The sequence below is a fragment of the Corythoichthys intestinalis genome, chromosome 4 (genome assembly GCF_030265065.1).
Source record: "Corythoichthys intestinalis isolate RoL2023-P3 chromosome 4, ASM3026506v1, whole genome shotgun sequence".
Lineage (NCBI taxonomy): Eukaryota > Metazoa > Chordata > Actinopteri > Syngnathiformes > Syngnathidae > Corythoichthys > Corythoichthys intestinalis.
In genome coordinates this window covers 13,555,992-13,574,113 of record NC_080398.1, presented here as the reverse complement: position 1 = coordinate 13,574,113, position 18,122 = coordinate 13,555,992, and the positions used below count along the sequence as shown (strand labels likewise).

The 18,122-nt window shown below is 39.0% G+C and overlaps 1 protein-coding gene across 1 annotated transcript; it reads left to right on the top strand.

Moving 5' to 3' along the window:
• The first annotated feature begins 6,115 nt into the window (after window positions 1–6,115).
• LOC130914496 (urokinase plasminogen activator surface receptor-like) lies at window positions 6,116–9,571 on the top strand. Its single transcript, XM_057833742.1, has 5 exons — window positions 6,116–6,198; window positions 6,282–6,401; window positions 6,566–6,715; window positions 6,880–6,990; window positions 9,145–9,571. Exons 1-5 carry the CDS (start codon window positions 6,144–6,146, stop codon window positions 9,348–9,350), a joined length of 642 nt encoding a protein of 213 aa, XP_057689725.1. The 5' UTR covers window positions 6,116–6,143; the 3' UTR covers window positions 9,351–9,571.
• Window positions 9,572–18,122: the final 8,551 nt, after the last annotated feature.

Below are 18,122 nucleotides of genomic sequence, written 5' to 3'. Positions count from 1 at the left end.
AGCTAGATGCAGGTCATTTATGTATAGGATGAATAGTTTTGGTCCCAGGATGGAGCCTTGGGGCACGCCGCATGTGATTAGACGTGTTGATGATCTGCACCCTCCATAAGAAACATATTGCGAGCGCCTTTCCAGATAGCTTCTCACCCAGTTTAGAACGTTACCTCTTATACCCAAGCTCTGTAGTTTGTCCAGTAGAATGTTGTGGTTGACTGTATCAAAGGCTTTTTTTAAGTCCAGGAAAATTCCCACAGAGTATTTTTTTTGGTCAAGAGCATCCGTGATCAGTTCCATAGACTCAGCTAGAGCCTGCACAGTGGAGTGATTTTTCCTAAAACCATATTGGCTGTCATATAATAAATGATGTTTTGTTATGAATTTGTCAAGTCGGCTATTAAAGAGCTTTTCAAGTATTTTTGAAAGTTGGGGCATGATGGAGATAGGTCTGTAGTTGTTGAACTCATGTGGGTTCCCACCTTTGAATATTGGAATAACTTTAGCTATTTTCATTTCATCAGGGAAGATTCCAGACTCAAAAGATTTGTTGAATATATGAGTTATTGGGAGCAGGATTTCATTATGGATACTTTTGATGAGTTTCATATCAATTTCATGATAGTCAGTGGATTTTTTGTTTTCGCATTGCATAATTAGACTCTTTACTTCAGTTGCGAGAATTGGTTCCAGGAACATTGATTTTAGAATGGGGTCAGGGTTCATAGGTGTAGCTACAGGGGGAATTTTCTCAGCAAAGTTAGTGCCCACTGTAACAAAGAAGTCATTGAATTTATTTGCAATCTCTTCTTTGTTTTTCATTTGACTGTTATCTCCATAGAAGAACTCAGGGTAAGAGTTTCCTGACTCCCTATTTCTTCTTATCATACCGTTGAGGATTTTCCATAGTTTGGAAGTATAGTTTTTGTTGTCTTCCAGTAAATTGCAGTAGTATTGTTTTTTACAGGAACGCAGGATTGTGTTGAGTTTATTTCGGTACTTTTTGAATTTGTTTTCATTTTCAGTTGTCCGATTAGAGATGAACTCTCTGAACAGCTTTTTTTTTTTTTGGCATGCATTGATAAGAGACTTCGTTATCCAAGGCTTGTTTACAATTTTTTTCGTGAGAAACTGTCGCTCCTGGCAGTGCTTATCATAGAGGTATTGGATTGTATTCAGAAGGTACCGATAAGCAGCATTCACATCAGTTGCATTGTAGACATCATTCCAATCTTGGTTTAGCAGTTCTTTTTTCATGTTTTCAATATTTTTTTCACTTCTTACTCTTCTATATACAACCTTTGTTTTTTCTACGCAGCAACAGCTCAGCGAGAATTTAGTAAAGATTGGCAGATGGTCTGTAATATCACAGATTAGCAGGCCACTATGAGTCTGCTCTAGGATGTTTGTGAATATGTTGTCAATGAGAGTCGCGCTGTGTGTCGTTATGCGTGTTGGTTGCGTAATCAGAGGCCGTAGGCCTTGAGAATACATGGATGCGACAAAGTTATCTATATGAGGATTTTTTTGGGGATTTAGAATGTCCAGATTCATATCCCCACAGCAGATCACATGCTTGTTGTTAGTTTTAAACAGAATGTTTTCCATGTGTTGAGTAAAAAGTTGAACGTTAGAGTCAGGTGCACGATAGACACAACAAATGGTAATGCTTTTACAGTTTGGTATACTTAGCTCAATTGTTACACATTCCATTAACTCTTCAATAGCAGTTGACCTGTCATGCTGGACATCAAAGTTAAACACATTTTTGATAAAAATAGCGACACCCCCACCTCCCTTAGATGTCCGATTTACTTGGGCTACGTTGTATCCGTGCAATTTGAGGTAAAATCCTTTGTTGTCGTTAAGCCATGTTTCGGAGACGGCAATGATATCAAACGTGTTCACGAAGCTTTGTAGGTAATCTTCAATGCTTTCAAAATTTCTGTAAAGACTCCTGGCGTTGAAGTGGATTAGTTTTAGCTTGCCGTCATCGTCCATAGAGTTGTTGTATTGTTCTGTGGTGTAGTACTTACAACTGTTTGGCATGTTATTGTAGAAGTTGAGGTCAGGATCAAGACTGTCAATTTGGTCATCATGGGATTCATCAGTCTGGACATCCAGAAGATTTGTGATTGATGTCATCATTATTTATTCGAATGGAGTCAGCTCCTCCAAGCTCCGCACAACTCTTATCTTCATGTCTCGTGTCTTGACTAAGATTTTGCAATCAGAGACCCAGGTACTGTCGATTTTCCCCTCTTTTTTGAGCTGACGCGCTTTTTTTGCTATTTGAGCATTCCGGCGAGTCAGGTTATCATTCAGAAAGATCTTCGTTCCCTTCAGGCAGCGACGCTGCGCAAGCAGGGCAACCTTGCTCTTGTGGTCAGTTAACTTCACAACCACCGCCGCCGGACCCCTGCCCCCAGCCGGGAGCAGAAAGCAATGGGTGATGTCTTCCTCGCACACCTTTAATCCGGCTTCTTTCAGCTTGTCAATTGCTTGTTGAGCCACAGATGGGCTAGCCGCCTAGGATGATGAAAGTATTTCACCCCCCCACACATACCTGATGAAATTTTTGTTCAGAGCCCCTCATCACATCTGTTTTTTGTTTTTTTTTCAAGTTTGACCCGGAATGGAACATGTCTTTGATTCAGTGTGATATTGTCGGTTGGGCAGCTTCCTTCCATTTAAGAAGGTGAGCTAACAATGTTGAGAGGACAACAATCTTAAAACGCATTTTGAATTTGACCTCTTCTGTTCTTTTTATTTTTTATTTGATTTTTTATTGACTTGGCTACAGACCCGGCTGCAGAAAGAAATTACAGGGGGGGCATTAAATTTTTTTGGGGGGGCACACTTCTTCAATGTAAATTTAGCCGTAACAGTGGCGTTTTTACCCGTTATATTTTCTGATGATAGTGTCAGTCAGTGAAACTGCAGGAGGTGGCAGCGCTATCCCTTCATGTTAACTTTCGGCCGCGTCTTTGTCATGGCTTGAGTTCGGCTTTAGTTTCTTGAAAAAAAAAACATGGATGTCCATTCCAATTTGAATTAGCAACGGAGGAGCCGCTCAGTCGCCATTTCTGTAACCGGAGCTATCCCTATCCAATCGCAGTACACAATAACAGGTGTTGTGCCGAAAAATAGCCGCCCCGCGTGAAATGTCCCCCCTGATGGGAACGCTTATTTATAACGCTTTATTGAGGTGAAAACATCAAATGTTTTCATGGACTCGTTACAGTAATGGATTTACGACTGTAAAATCAATTTTAAATAAATAAATTAGACAAAATACTAGTACTTTATTTTACTAACAAATCGTGGACTGGGCCACATAACCATCTTTGAACAGAAATGTATTAGTCTACAGGTTTTCACGACCATATCTCAATGACAATCACACAGTTATGACATTTAGTTCAAGCAGAGTAAAATAATACATATATTCACGGTATAAGAAAGTCGTTTCCATGTCCATCGATTGGTAAGAAAAAGCTGTACGAGTGATGTGTGGGCGCTCAACAATAAAATAAATAAACAAATAAATCAAATAAACGCTCAATAAAGCGTTATAAATAAGCGTTCCCGTCGGGGGGGGGGGGGGGGGGCATTTCACGCGGGGCGGCTATTTTTCGGCACAACACCGGCTACTCAGCCCGCCCCCCTTATCTGTGATTGGCTAGAAATTGCCTACATTCGCTGCTCTGATTGGTTGAATTGAAGACGACAGATCAAGATAGGATGACTAGAGCAGTGTTTTTCAACCTTTTCTGAGTCACGGGACGTTTTTACGTTGGAAAAATTCCCGCGGCACACCACACCAAAATGTTCCAAAATTACTTTCTGTATAGTATATTTAATTATAAAATAATTTCTCAGTATTTATACTTACTCAGTGTGAAACGTTCAGCAATTAGGCTTGAAAAACTATCAGACAGGGGACTTGAGCAATGCATTTAAGCACATCAGGGCTGGTCGTCTCGCTGACAATGGCTTTGCAGACAGGTAGTATTAACATCTCTGCCACAGTGTGGGACTTTTGGGATTTAGCAACAAAGTAACTGGCTTTCAGGGCGTTCTTATTTACCTTTGTAGTTTTTCTCAAAAAAAGTTGCCCATTTCTCTGTGTTTTCACGAAGGCGTACAAAATAATCCATCGACTTGTTCTGAAGCGACGGGCGTTCATTTGGAGATGACGTTAAAGCTTGTATGGCGCCATGGCGCTAGATAGCCGCTCGTGTCGCGTTCAAGAACTGCTCGGATTTCTAGGTATCTCCCACCTAGCTGTCCTCGATAATGTGTTGGAATAAAACAAAGAGGGAGGATTAACGGTCGTCACATATGGATAAAATGGAAAGGACACTTTTGTATATATCGACACTTGACGAGTCAAATAATGAACAGTAGAAGTGCTGGGGTCCACATTGTTACGGAGAGCAAGGTGGCTGACGGCTAGAAATCCGAGCAGTTCTTGAAAGCAACACGACTCATCTGCACACAACCGAGAACTTTTTCCACATTCCTTCCTTCCTACTGCAACTTTGCCCGACGATGTTAAAAAAAAGCGACATTGGATCATTTCTCGCGGCGGCGGCACAATCGATTGAAAAACACTGGAATATAGGGTTCATTCTCCCCGTGTGTGTGTGTTTTTGTGGAAGATTTAAAAAAAAAAAAAAATTACACAGTACAGTTTAATCGAGCTAGGGCGGGCACAGCCGTCCCTCAGGGCGGGCACGGCCCCCTAATGCCCGCCCATGCCGCCGGGTCTGCTTGGCTATAACTAGCATGTTAATAATCTAAATAATTTTGGACACTAGTAACTACACTCTAAATCATACTAGTGAAGTGCATTCACAACGTAGGATAGTGTTGTCACCAAGTGACGAAAAAAAAAAAAAATCTCCGATGATAATCTGCAGGTGGTTGTGTGCCAATGCTCGGATAATAAAGCGGTGCCATACGCCTTTAGTTCTGGTGGGGTATAGACTAGGGTGACCATATTTTGATTTCCAAAAAAGAGGACACTCAGCTCGGCCTCAAGATACTTGAATTTTCTCGAAGTTTACTCAAAGATGTCTACTATATCACTTTAGTATATGTAAAGTGTGCCCCCTCACTCTTGATGGGAAAATGCAGTTTGAAAATAAAAAAATAAATAATAATGACTAAAATATAATATGTATATGTATATATATATATATATATATATACACACACGTATATACGTATATATATACGTGTATATATGTGTATATATATATATATATATATATATATATATATATATATATATATATATATATATATATATATATATATAATAAAATGCAGACTCATGGAAATGTAGTCCAGTCAATACACATACACACAATAGGCTATGTGCCAACTAAACATTTTTATAATTTACTATCACGACAATTGTCCTTGACAAATTGTTATTCCCGTTCAATTGATATTCTCATTCAATGTTCTAGATTGCACAAAAACAATAACGGAAGTAAACTGACAAACTATTCAACCAGCATGTTTCCAAACGTAGCAGTTCAAAACTACGTTTCCCATAATGCCTAGTATGGTTTAGCTTACTGTTAGCTAGCTTAGGCAAAGTCAAACTTTGCTAGAAAAGTTTACAATCATCGGCAGCGCAACTATGCGACACCAAATGGGATTTTACAGTCAAAGCTCCGACAGAAGTCAACAATTGCCATTATTTATGTATTTATCATTAAAAACTTAACAACGGGGCAGGCGTTGTGGCCAAACTGTCAACCCAGTAGATGGCGGTAATGCCTCATGATAGGGGTAAACTGCCAACAGAAACAAGAATAACTACTCCTTTCCTCCCTTCTAGTAGGAGCCATGTCAACTGCTGCCACCCAGTGGCCGGAGGGATTCTCTTCAAATTCGTTCCGTGAAAAATCATAAAAACCGGACATTTTTATGTATTTATAAAACTCGCACGGACAACGAGGATTCTACGTGAAAGTAGGACTTGTCCGGCCAAAAGAGGACGTTTGGTCACTCTAGTATAAACCCTCCCCCCAGTAAGATGATGGGAGGGATTGGTCTGAATATAAAAACCACTCTCCTTCTGTGGGAGGATATACAGCTAAAACATCCACTGAAAAGTCAAATCACTCAAAATGCATCACCTGCTGTTGAAACTGCTCTTCCTTAGGATTTTACTCCTCCCTAAAGGCAAGTTTTTCTTTCATATTATTAATAAATTTGACTCAAAATAGAAATTAATGCAATTGTGCGACTTTTTGTGTGTATTTTAGCCTGCACACTGAAATGTTACGAGTGTGCACTGGGACCCGCAGCCAGCTGCAGCAGTGCAACAAAACAATGCTCTGCACTGGAGAATCAATGTAGTGCACAAAGATTCATTATATATTCAGGTATTGTATGCTACTGTTACCTGAGCACGTTTAATGTGCTATTGTAGGCCATTGAGCAGAAAGTTCTTGATAAGCTAAAGTCTAATATTTGTTCCATGAAATTGTAATATCCCAATTTATCCTCACTGGTCTTAAATTGAGCTTGAACCCCTCGCTTGTTCTAGGCGATTCAGTTACTATTTCGGATTTCATTGGGAAAAGCTGCAGCTTTAATTTCCCCTGTGGAGAAAGCTCGGCCAATTTGGGATTGGCCAGAATCGTACTCCACAACAAGTGTTGCGCAACGAACCTGTGCAACAATGTTAACGCACCAGGTAAATGCATTTGTATTGCTTGTTGGAGCTTCTTCAGCACAGTGAAATACAGTATTAACCTAATGAGTGTGGAAATTCAAACATGCTGCCGAGATTGAAGTCAGGCGAGCGAACCACAATATGGCCCGTGAATCACATTCCAACTACCTGATTCTATCTTATAGACTACAGCGAGAGCAGACCCAATGGTAGAAAATGCTACTACTGCAATGGAGCGCAGTGTACTGCCACTGTGGAATGTAAAGGCAGTGAGAACTACTGCATCACAACGAAAGGTAGAAGTCCTGAAAGGTGTCAATCTGTTTTACACACTAAAATGTGTTGTTATCCGTCATATGCAGTTAGACCTTTTACATTCCACCCATTAAATCACACTATAATTCACAATTCACAGATTCAAAATACTAAACCAAAAAAGGAGTAAAAATATTTGTCCTTTATTTGTGCAATTTACAAAAAAAAAAGAGAACTTGAATTTATTTTTGTAAATAGGAAATTAGTCATGAATACCCAGTAAACTCAAAAATATTTTTTCTGTGCCTTGTACAGTGACAGTGAAAACCCCGGAATCCTTTAAATCCTATGAATACATGCAGGTTATATGGGTACATTTACCAAATTTAAAAAAAGAATGCTTGAAAATATATTTTTTAATGGCAAATAAGTCAGGTGTATGATCATTATAACAAACATAAGAATCTTTTTTACCGATTCAGTATCTTTTGATCATATACTGTATTTTTAAGTAAAAGACTAGATCAAATACATCCCAGTGGAAAAATCTTGTTTGACAGTTTGAAAAAAATTAAATTTCATGTTTCTGATGTGTAATATTGGGGAAATATGTATGTATGTAACCAATATTTCCAGGAAGTAGGCAAATAGTTGTAAGTAGGGTTGTTCCGATCATGTTTTTTTGCTCCCGATCCGATCCCGATCGTTTTAGTTTGAGTATCTGCCGATCCCGATATTTCCCGATCCGATTGCTTTTTTTGCTCCCGATTCAATTCCAATCATTCCCGATCATTTTTCCCTATCATATACATTTTGGCAATGCATTAATAAAAAAATGAATGAAACTCGGACGAATATATACATTCAACATAGAGTACATAAGTACCGTATTTGTTTATTATGACAATAAATCCTCAAGATGGCATTTACATTATTAACATTCTTTCTGTGAGAGGGATCCACGGATAGAAAGACTTGTAAATTTGTGTATTGTAACTAAATATTGCCATCTAGTGTATTTGTTGAGCTTTCAGTAAATGATACTGCAGGCATGCCCCAAAGCATGGTGGGAAGTGAAACCATTATGGATAGAAAGACTTGTGACTTTGTGTATTGTAACTAAATTTTGCCATCTAGTGTATTTGTTGAGCTTTCAGGAAATGATACTGCAGGCATGCCCCAATGCATGATGGGAGTGGAACCATGATGGGAAGTAAAACCATGACTGTGCGTCGTGCTATCAATGGATATATCTTCTCTGCTTTAGGAAATAACTGATGGTGTAAAGACAAAGATCCATTTCCACCCTGTTTCTCCACATTGCTGCCCATGATATTTCTAATCATAGGGAGTGAGATTGCAAGGTGTTAGCCAATTGAAGATAGACTTCAATGGCTGCCAAAGTTCTCTCTGCTCATGTTGCGCTGCTTTTTATCTCTTTATAAAGGTAAATCGGTGTCATTACACATTGAGCGCGACAATGAGTGAGAGGATCGTGCAGCAGAGATTTTGTTAGCATTAAAAACTTAAACATGACACATTATTTAATAAATCAATTGCCGCCGTTAATGGGATATTTTTGATAACTTTACATTTAGCCTACACTAAAGACTGGATGAGTGTAATATATTATGTCTGTAACGTTAAATACAATAAGAAAACGATTTAATTGAAATATATATATTTAAAAAAGGCATGGCCGATATTTTTTTGCCGATTCCGATACTTTGAAAGTGACGTGATCGGAACCGATCGATCGGGATCGGGACATCTCTAATTGTAAGACTTTTCTAATGTTAGTACAGAGTTGTTAATCTTACTTTTAAAAAAGTAATTGATTACAGTTACAAATTACTTCTCCCAAAAAGTAATTGAGTTAGTAACTCTGTTACTTGAATGCAAGAGTAATTGGTTACTTGGCAAAGTAACTGGTGTTACTTTTCATGTCTTTTTTTTTCTTTTCATCATCCCCCCCAAAAAAGGACATAGGTCACACAGATTAAATGAAACTAATTCATACTAGCGCTTTTCCTTTAACTGATTTTGAGGCCTTTTGTAGACCAATCAACTTGTCCAAACTCTAGTTTTGACAAAAATGCGAGTCATGAGGTCAAGTCAGACAGAGTGATTCTTGTGAATGAATGTGTGATAATACTCCACGTAAACATGACTTTTTTTTTTTCTTTTGGGGTCAGTGGTTGTCGACGGCCAAATGAAAACCACGAAGGGCTGCGTCTCCGCACCATTTTGCATCAAGAATGGACAACTTGAAGGAGTCATTAGAAATTACATTGGAAGTAAAATCAACTGTTGTGAGGGTAACCTCTGCAACAGCGGAAGCAGGCCAAGAGTTGGACTTCTCCTTGTAACACCACTCCTATTATTGGTTATGTCACCTTAAAACACAAGCTTGTTCTGAATGGAGTAACAATTGAATGACAGTTATTACAGTATATAGTCTATACAAGGGGGATCTTCATGTAGAGCATATTTTTTTGTTTCAGTTCCTCAGTTTTTTGCCACATTCAAATGCAAATTTACAGTGTAAGAAAGCGTAAATAAAAATGGTGCGATTCCAAGACTGTTATGTAAAGTGATATACATTTGCATTTTGTACAAATATACCCAACAACACAAGTAGCCCATATGGATTAAAACAAAAAAAAAACAACAAAAAAAACATAAGAATTTACATCAATTACAATAATAAATCTTTACATGTCTTGTACTATTCTCTTGAATATACTCTTGAAAAATTTGAAAACACTTTTGCATTCTTTTCATACAAAATAGTTAAAGGATTTGAGTATGAAACAATATGTAGCATAGAAGGAAAATAAATAGCAAATAATATTTTTACTTGATGTTTCATATAAGTTTTGAAGTTTTTATATGTCCGTTTTAAAGAGATACTACTTTCATATATGAAGATATATATCAGGGCAGTAACAAACGATTATGTCATTCAAATCAATTTATAACACGAATAATTAAACGATTAATTGGATAAATGTCACTTTTTTCCCATTACCTTCATAATCTAACTTGATGTTGTTTTAGGCATGTTGTAAGTAACAATGAAGACAAAATGGATAACTATTTCTTTCCAAATTAATAAGCTTCCTGACCTGTTAGTCTACAACTGTACTGTTTTATATAAAATAAAAAAATAAAAATTTTGAGTATAAATCATTCAAAAATTGACGATTTTTTTTGTTTGTTATATATACATACATACATATACGTATGTATATATATATATATATGAAGGGTGTAACGGTACATGTATTCGTATTGAACCGTTTCGGTACTTGGCGTTCGGTTCGGAACGGGGGCGTACCGAACGAGTTTCTGATGTAATGTAATCCTTACTTTTCGAGGCTGTGAGTCGATCTGGTTACAGTTTCTTTGTGTAGATTATATTTACTCTGTCTTCCCTACTATAATGAGGACCAACACGGTAGGACAGTAAGAAACGTCAACGGCGCAACAACGTGGCTGCCGCGAGAATGCAGTGAAACGCGGCCGTTAAAGTTAATCAGCGAATGCACACCAGTCGCAGTGCGGCCGCGTGTTGCGTGCCAGAAGCGGCTCAACGCGATGCACGTGAAAACAACGGCAGAGTTTATTATTTGACGCGAGACGCGGCCCTCCTGCGTCAATACTACTAGCTAGCAGACCGGAAGTCACTCGTGTAAAAATATAGTGGATCCGGTCGATTTTCAAACTAATATGCAATCGTAACCTACTTTCTGAGTCCATCAGATCTCTTGAGTGGTAGATCGGGGCACAGTTGACTGTTCTTTGTTGATTTACAGTTGTCTTCTCTGCTATAATAATAACCAACATGGCCCCATATTCAATACAAAACCCTCCTACCACAACAAAACAAGTAGGAACTAATATTCACATAGGAACTAAAGTTATAAAACATAAAATATACAATATAAATGAATACATCACATTTGTAAAATACAAACACATGGTAAAATAAGTAATAGCCCATTTAAATAAAATAAATTGAAATGAGCTAAAACACCTGTAATTAAATAATAACAATAATATACAGATCCTGCTTACACAATTAAATTTATTAATTTATGTGTGGCGCTTTAACTTGAGAAAATCCACCAATAAAGCTTTTGAATACCGTTCATAAGGGGAAAAAAATCATTGAAGCATTTCATTTGTAAAATTTTCTCCTTAGCACAGGACTTCTTTTTTCTTCTTGCTTTCAGAAAGAAAGCTGACCAATACGCGGGGTCTGAAAGGCAAATTGTTGTTGGATTATTATCTTTAAATACCCGCTACTTTTTGAGCAGAATTCTAGCTTTGTATAGGCTACTGTTCCTATTGTTGAAAGCACAAAAGTGTGTAATAAACAACGAGCACATTTATATTTTGCATTTGGTTTTCTTACTGTACCGAAAATGAACCGAACCGTGACCTCAAAATATGGTCTCTCCTTTCAAGCTCTGGTCCTCTACCAGAGGCCTGGGAGTTTGAGGGTTCTGCACAGGATCTTAGCTGTCCCTAGGATTGCGCTCTTCTGAATTAAGACGTCGGACGTTGTTCCTGGTATCCGTTGGAGCCATGCACCTAGCTTGGGGGTTACTGCCCCTAGTGTCCCAATCACTACTGGCACCACTGTTGCCTTCACTCCCCATATTTTCTCCAACTCTTCCTTCAACCCTTGATATTTCTCCAGCTTTTCGTGTTCTTTTTTCCTGATGTTGCTATCGCTTGGGATTGCAACATCTATCATTATTGCTGTCTTCTGATGTTTGTCCACCACCACTATGTCAGGCTGGTTGGCCATCAGAGGCAATAGACTTCCAATCCATTTGAATTTGGAGGGCTGGCAGTAATTATTTGCTAAAACATGAAATGTATAGGACGTCTATTGCCGTCAGAAGCAGCCAATGAGTTGAATAACGAGGAGGCAGGTTTTTTTTAGGCTTTATATAGCTTACAAAGCCATACTCTCCCAGAACTTTCCAACAATGAAAATTGATTGATTTCAAGAGTGTGATGTAAAGCAACATGGATCAGCATTTGTACAAATATTACAAATAGCATGAGTACAAAAGATGCAGTGACGTGGGCCGCTCGTTCTATCCTTCAGGTCTACTTTACACACTGGCGTAGATTGGATCATAGACAATCCTTTGACAAGCCTGTGAGGGAAAAATTAGATCAATTCACTCCAAGCAGACCTGAACTGAAATAACTCTCAAGACGTATTGACAAACCTCACTCTGGTTACCATATACATGTTAAGTGTACATGCTGCTGTGAGCCGGAACAGCCTTGATGTTTTTCCTGATAGGCAGGAAAGGACAGTCAGAAAATGACTGGTGCAATTTTTGCCAGAAGCTTTTCAATTCTAAAAGGTGACGTGAGAATGAGGACAGTTTATTCTGATAATCTGATAGAATCTGATAATTAATACAGTGGGGCAAATAAGTATTGTCAACCACCAATTGTGCAAGTTCTCCTACTTGAAAAGATTAGAGGCCTGTAATTGTCAACATGGGTAAACTTCAACCATGAGAGATAGAATGTGGAAGAAAAAAAAAACAGAAAATCACTTGCTTGATTTTTAAATAATTAATTTCCAAATTAGAGTGGAAAATAAGTATTTGGTCACCCACAAACAAGCAAGATTTCTGGCTGTTAAATAGGTCTAACTTCTTCTAACGAGGTCTAACGAGGCTCCACTCGTTACCTGCATTAATGGCACCTGTTTTAACTTATTATCGGTATAAAAGACACCTGTCCACAACCTCAGTCAGACTAAAGAGCTGTCGAAGGACACCAGAGACAAAATTGTAGACCTGCCCCAGGCTGGGAAGAGTGAATCTGCAATAGCTTGGTGTAAAGAAATCAACTGTGGGAGCAATTATTAGAAAATGGAAGACATACAAGACCACTGATAATCTCCCTCGATCTGGGGCTCCATGCAAGAGCTCACCCCGTGGCGTCAAAATGAAGAACGGTGAGCAAAAATCCCAGAACCACACGGGGGGACCAAGTGAATGACCTACAGAGAGCTGGGGCCACATTAACAAAGGCTACTATCAGTAACACAATGCGCCGCCAGGGACTCAAATCCTGCACTGCCATACTTGTCCCACTGCTGAAGAAAGTACACGTCCAGGCCCGTCTGCGGTTCGCTAGAGAGCATTTGGATCATCCAGAAGACTGGAAGAATGCGTTATGGTCAAATGAAACTAAAAGAGAACTTTTTGGTAGAAACACAGGTTCTCGTGTTTGGAGGAGAAAGAATACTTAATTGCATCCGAAGAACACAATACCCATTGTGAAGTATGGGGGTGGAAACATCATGCTCTGGGGCTGCTTTTCTGCTAAGGGACCAGGACGACTGATCTGTGTAAAGGAAAGAATGAATGGGGCCATGTATCGAGAGATTTTGAGTGAAAATCTCCTTCCATCAGCATGGGCATTGGAGATGAGACGTGGCTGGGTCTTTCCGCATGAAAATGATCCCAAACACACAGTCAGGGCAACAAAGGAGTGGCTTCGTAAGAAGCATTTGAAGGTCCTGGAGTGGCCTAGCCAGTCTCCAGATCTCAACCCCATAGAAAATCTGCGGAGGGAGTTGAAAGTCCGTGTTGCCCAACGACAGCCCAAAACATCACTGCTCTAGAGGAGATCTGCATGGAGGAATGGGCCAAAATACCAGCAACAGTGTGTGAAAAGCTTGTGAAGAGTTTCTGAAAACGTTTGGCCTCCGTTATTGCCGACAAAGGGGACATAACAAAGTATTGAGATGAACTTTTGGTATTGACCAAATACTTATTTTCCTCCATGATTTGCAAATAAATTCTTTAAAAACCAAACAATGTGATTTTCTTTTTCTTTTTTTTTCTTTTTTTTACACATTCTGTCTCTCATGGTTAAGGTTAACCCATGTTGACAATTACAGGCCTCTCTAATATTTTCAAGTGGGAGAACTTGCACAATTAGTGGTTGACTAAACACTTATTTGCCCCACTGTATATAGAAAATAAATATTTTAAGAGCAAAATTCACCTTAACAACTTTTCCAGGTTGCTCTAAATACAATAAAAAAATTGCACGTTTCTGTGTACAATCTTGGTAGAAGCTCCAAAATCATATCAGTTTACAAAGTTACAAATTAAAATTTCAAAACAGTACTTTTTTATTGCATGATCAGGTAATGTGAGGAACACATGCTAATGATCACTGCTAGCACTCGCAGTCAAAATGGATTGTTTGCAGCAAATAAATTCATTGCTTGGGAACACTTACCATATTCTCACAATTACTATTAAAAGAATTGCCAGTATCATCATAGCTCCATAGCTGCGATTGGCTGGCAACCAGTTCAGGGTGTCCCCTGCCTACTGCCCGTAGTTGGCTGGGATAGGCTCCAGCACCTCCGCGACCCTCGTGAGGAAAAGCGGCATGGAAAATGAATGAATGAATGAATCATAGCTCCAGCTGGAATAAGACTATAGAGTTACAGCATCTTGTCTGCAAACAAGCAAAATTGAGCAAAACACTCGATTGATGTAATTCAAATAAATGAACACTTTCTCCCATACTGTGAACAGGTAAAGTGATTGCAATACTGCTCCTGCCCACAGTGTTGTTAGCCAAGCAGTTGATAAACCCAGAAGAAGGAAGAGAAGCCTTCAGACTGGTGATGGTAACGGAATCATGTTGCTCTATGTCAGGCTCTGGAAGGACTGTGTCAGACAAAAAGAAGTGGACACTGCTAGGGGGTCTGGACTCTACAAAGCACACACATTTAACCATCTCCCCCTCGGAGGAGCAGGATGAGACACTCTTTATCTCAGAAGCATCTGAACATGAAAAAAAAAAACAAGGAAACAATAATGGGTCAATTATATTCAGACAGCTCTAAGTAATAACCTCTCTGACACACTAAGTGTTTCACCAATTTCAGGGTGATTATTATACATTCCTCTTAAATGTCAAAACTTGTCAGATATCTGTCCAACCAGTATGCAGGAATAAAATCAAATTGAAGAAAGTTTGCCCCACTCCTCAAGGCAGAATACTTTCAGCTGTGAGATGTTTGAGGTGTTTCTTGCATGTACAGCCCGTTTCAAGTCGCCCCAAAGCATCCCAAAGAGATTAAGATCTGGGCTTTGACTCGAACATTCCAGGACTCTCCATTTCTTCCCTTTCAGCCAGTCCTTGGTGGATTTACTGGTATATTTCTGGTCATTGTCATGTCGCAGGGTCCAGTTTCACTTCAGCTTTAAATTTTTTCACAGATGATCTCACATGTTCCTCAAGCACCCTCTGATACACGATAGAATTCATGGTGGATTCTATGATGGTGAGCTGGCCAGGTCCTGCTTAAGCAAAGCATCCCCAAACCATGACACTTCCACCTCCATGCTTCACAGTTTGTATGAGGTTCTTTTCCTGGAATGCTGAATTGGGTTTACGCCAAACATGTCCTATAAATGAAATTTTAGATTCATATCTGTACAAAGAACATTATTCCAAAAGTCCTGGTCTTTGTCTATATTCACTCTGGCAAACTTTAGTCTGGCCTTCATGTTCTTCTTGGAGAGCAAAGGTTCCCTCAATGCACACCTATCATGAAGGTTAAACTTGTGAAGTCTCCTTCTGATTTTGGAGGCATGCACTTTCACATCAACAGTAGCAAGACATTTTAGGGTTTTTGGAGACTTCTTTTAGAATTTTGCGGTCTGCTCTGGCGGGGAACTTGCTTGGACAGCCAGACCTCGGCATGTTGGCAGTTGTTTTAAATGTCCTACACTTGTAGACTATTTTCCAGACAGGTGAATGGCTGATTCTATATTTTTTCGAGATCTTTTGAAATCCCTTACCAGACTCATGGGTGTCTACAATCTTCTTTCTGAAGGCGTCAGACAGCTCCTTTGAGCTCACCATGGTGTTTTCTTTCACTTAAACAGTCAGGGGACCACCAAACTAAATGTGAGGCTCAAAACTCACCCATCGCAGGACAACCATTTACACCCACATACACACCTGCTGTCAACTTAGAGACTTTAATTAAATCATAATGTACACATCTTCAGAAGGTGTGATAATTGAGTCCGTATGGACGCGTATAGTTTACATTTATGAGATGGTGGACTGTGCATCTTCAACTATTCTATCAGTTGTACACAACGGCACAGTTCTTTTTTCCAATCAGACACTGGAATGTTTTGATGACGCATAAAAGCATCTGAACTTTTAATGTGTATGCAGTCTTTTAATTTGTATCCCTAAATACAGTACCTGTTTAGTTTTTTCTTGTCTTGTGAGGGCCACATCGTTTATTGACCGGTGAATTTAATGTCTCTACCAGAGTGTGGCCAGGGGAGGCCACATCCCCCGATTTCTAAAGTTACTGCCCACTGCCTGTTATTCAGTATATTTGAAGGACTGTGCTGTTATTAGTCTGCACACATTACCATTGGAAAAATTAAAAAATATATCACAATATAAACCAGAGTACCGTATTTACATTAGTAGGCAGACAAAACCTCGAATAAATGGCCTTCATGTGAAAGATGATTGCTCAAAGTATTTAGGTATATAATGTGCACATTTCTTGGACCTCTGTTAATGGAAAAGAAAAACAACAACAAACATTGTCATTGCTTATGAGCTCAGCCATCTTGTAACATCAGTTAATCCCACGTACATACAGTTAGACTCAAGCTCAGGCGGGTGTTGTAATGGGTATTAATGATGTCATGAGGAAGGGTGTGCAATGAAGTATACTAACATTCGACTGGCTAAAATAGTATCGGCACTGAAAAGATGTCTGGCCCCACATCCTAAGAATACTGGCTCTTATTTACCATGTCAGAAAAATAAAAATTCAGTTCTTTTTTAAAGTTATCAAACAAGATTCTTTCCACTAGTATGCACACGATTTAGGAGTTGTCTTTCCCTTTAAGATCGTTTAGCTATTATAGGATAGTTTTCTACTCGTCAGTTTCCTACATCAGTATAGACCCCAATCACATGCCGTCAAAACTGTCCGTCAGCTCGTCGTGTTTACACATTACCGCTACGTACATTCCTCTTATTACGGCGTGTTTTTCTGCTCGTTAACATTAATAATCAAAATGGTGAAGGCGTGTGTGGCGGTTGGTTGCAGTAACAGGGAAGATAGACGGATTAAAAAAATTATTCAAAAAATAATGATGGTCGAAGAAATAAAAATCTTGAATTTGAAACTGTATGTTGTCGACGATTAGCCTCGCAATGATCCTAATTGTGGTTGTTAGCCCAAAACCCTCTAAATATATATTAAATGCATCTTACCAGATATAAAATGACTACTACATTGTCTGTGGTGATCGTTTGGTGCCCAGTATTCTCGTCAAATTGCAACAGTCCATCTCGCTCTCCTCTTCGGGTCTCTTGGAATACGGTAGAACTTCAAGTCTACGGATCATCAGTTAAACAGGGGTGTCCAAACTTTTTGCAAAGGGGGCCAGATTTGGTGTGGTAAAAATGTGGAGGCTACCTTTGCTAATTTACATAGAACAATGTATTTTAACAAATTTTAGCAAGCCCTTCCGTGTGTCACATTTGCTTTATTATTATTTTTTTTTAATTCATAATTTCAACAATCTCGCCTTTGTGGCGTTCTCTTCCGACCCTCGGGCTCTTGCGAAATACTGCTGCTGTGAAATTAAACTAGCTTCAAGTTGCTTTAATTTCTCGCAGCGTATTTTCTGTGTAATCTCGTCATACATGTCAGTGTGTCTTGCTTGGTAATATCGCCTCACATCGAACTCCTTGAAAACAGCGACAGTCTTTGCAAATGAGGCAGACACAGTTGTTGCGTATTTTATTGAAGAAATAGTCCAATATCCACCTATCCTTGAAGCGTCGGGCATTGCAGTCAACTTTTTTTTTTTTTTTATTGATTGTCGCCATTTTAGAAAATTGGAAGTAAAGGGTCACATGGGCTAATGTTGCTTAGAATGCTGCTCTTAAAGTTTTTCAAACTTTCGTGAGAATAGGCTGAGTTTCTGTGGACAAGATGGTTGTAGATATCAGGGTAGCAGATGTCAGGCAGAGACGGCGAAGACAGCGGGTCGAAAAATATCAATTTAGGCATCAAATATGGATCTGGCGAATGGATCGACCGAAGCTT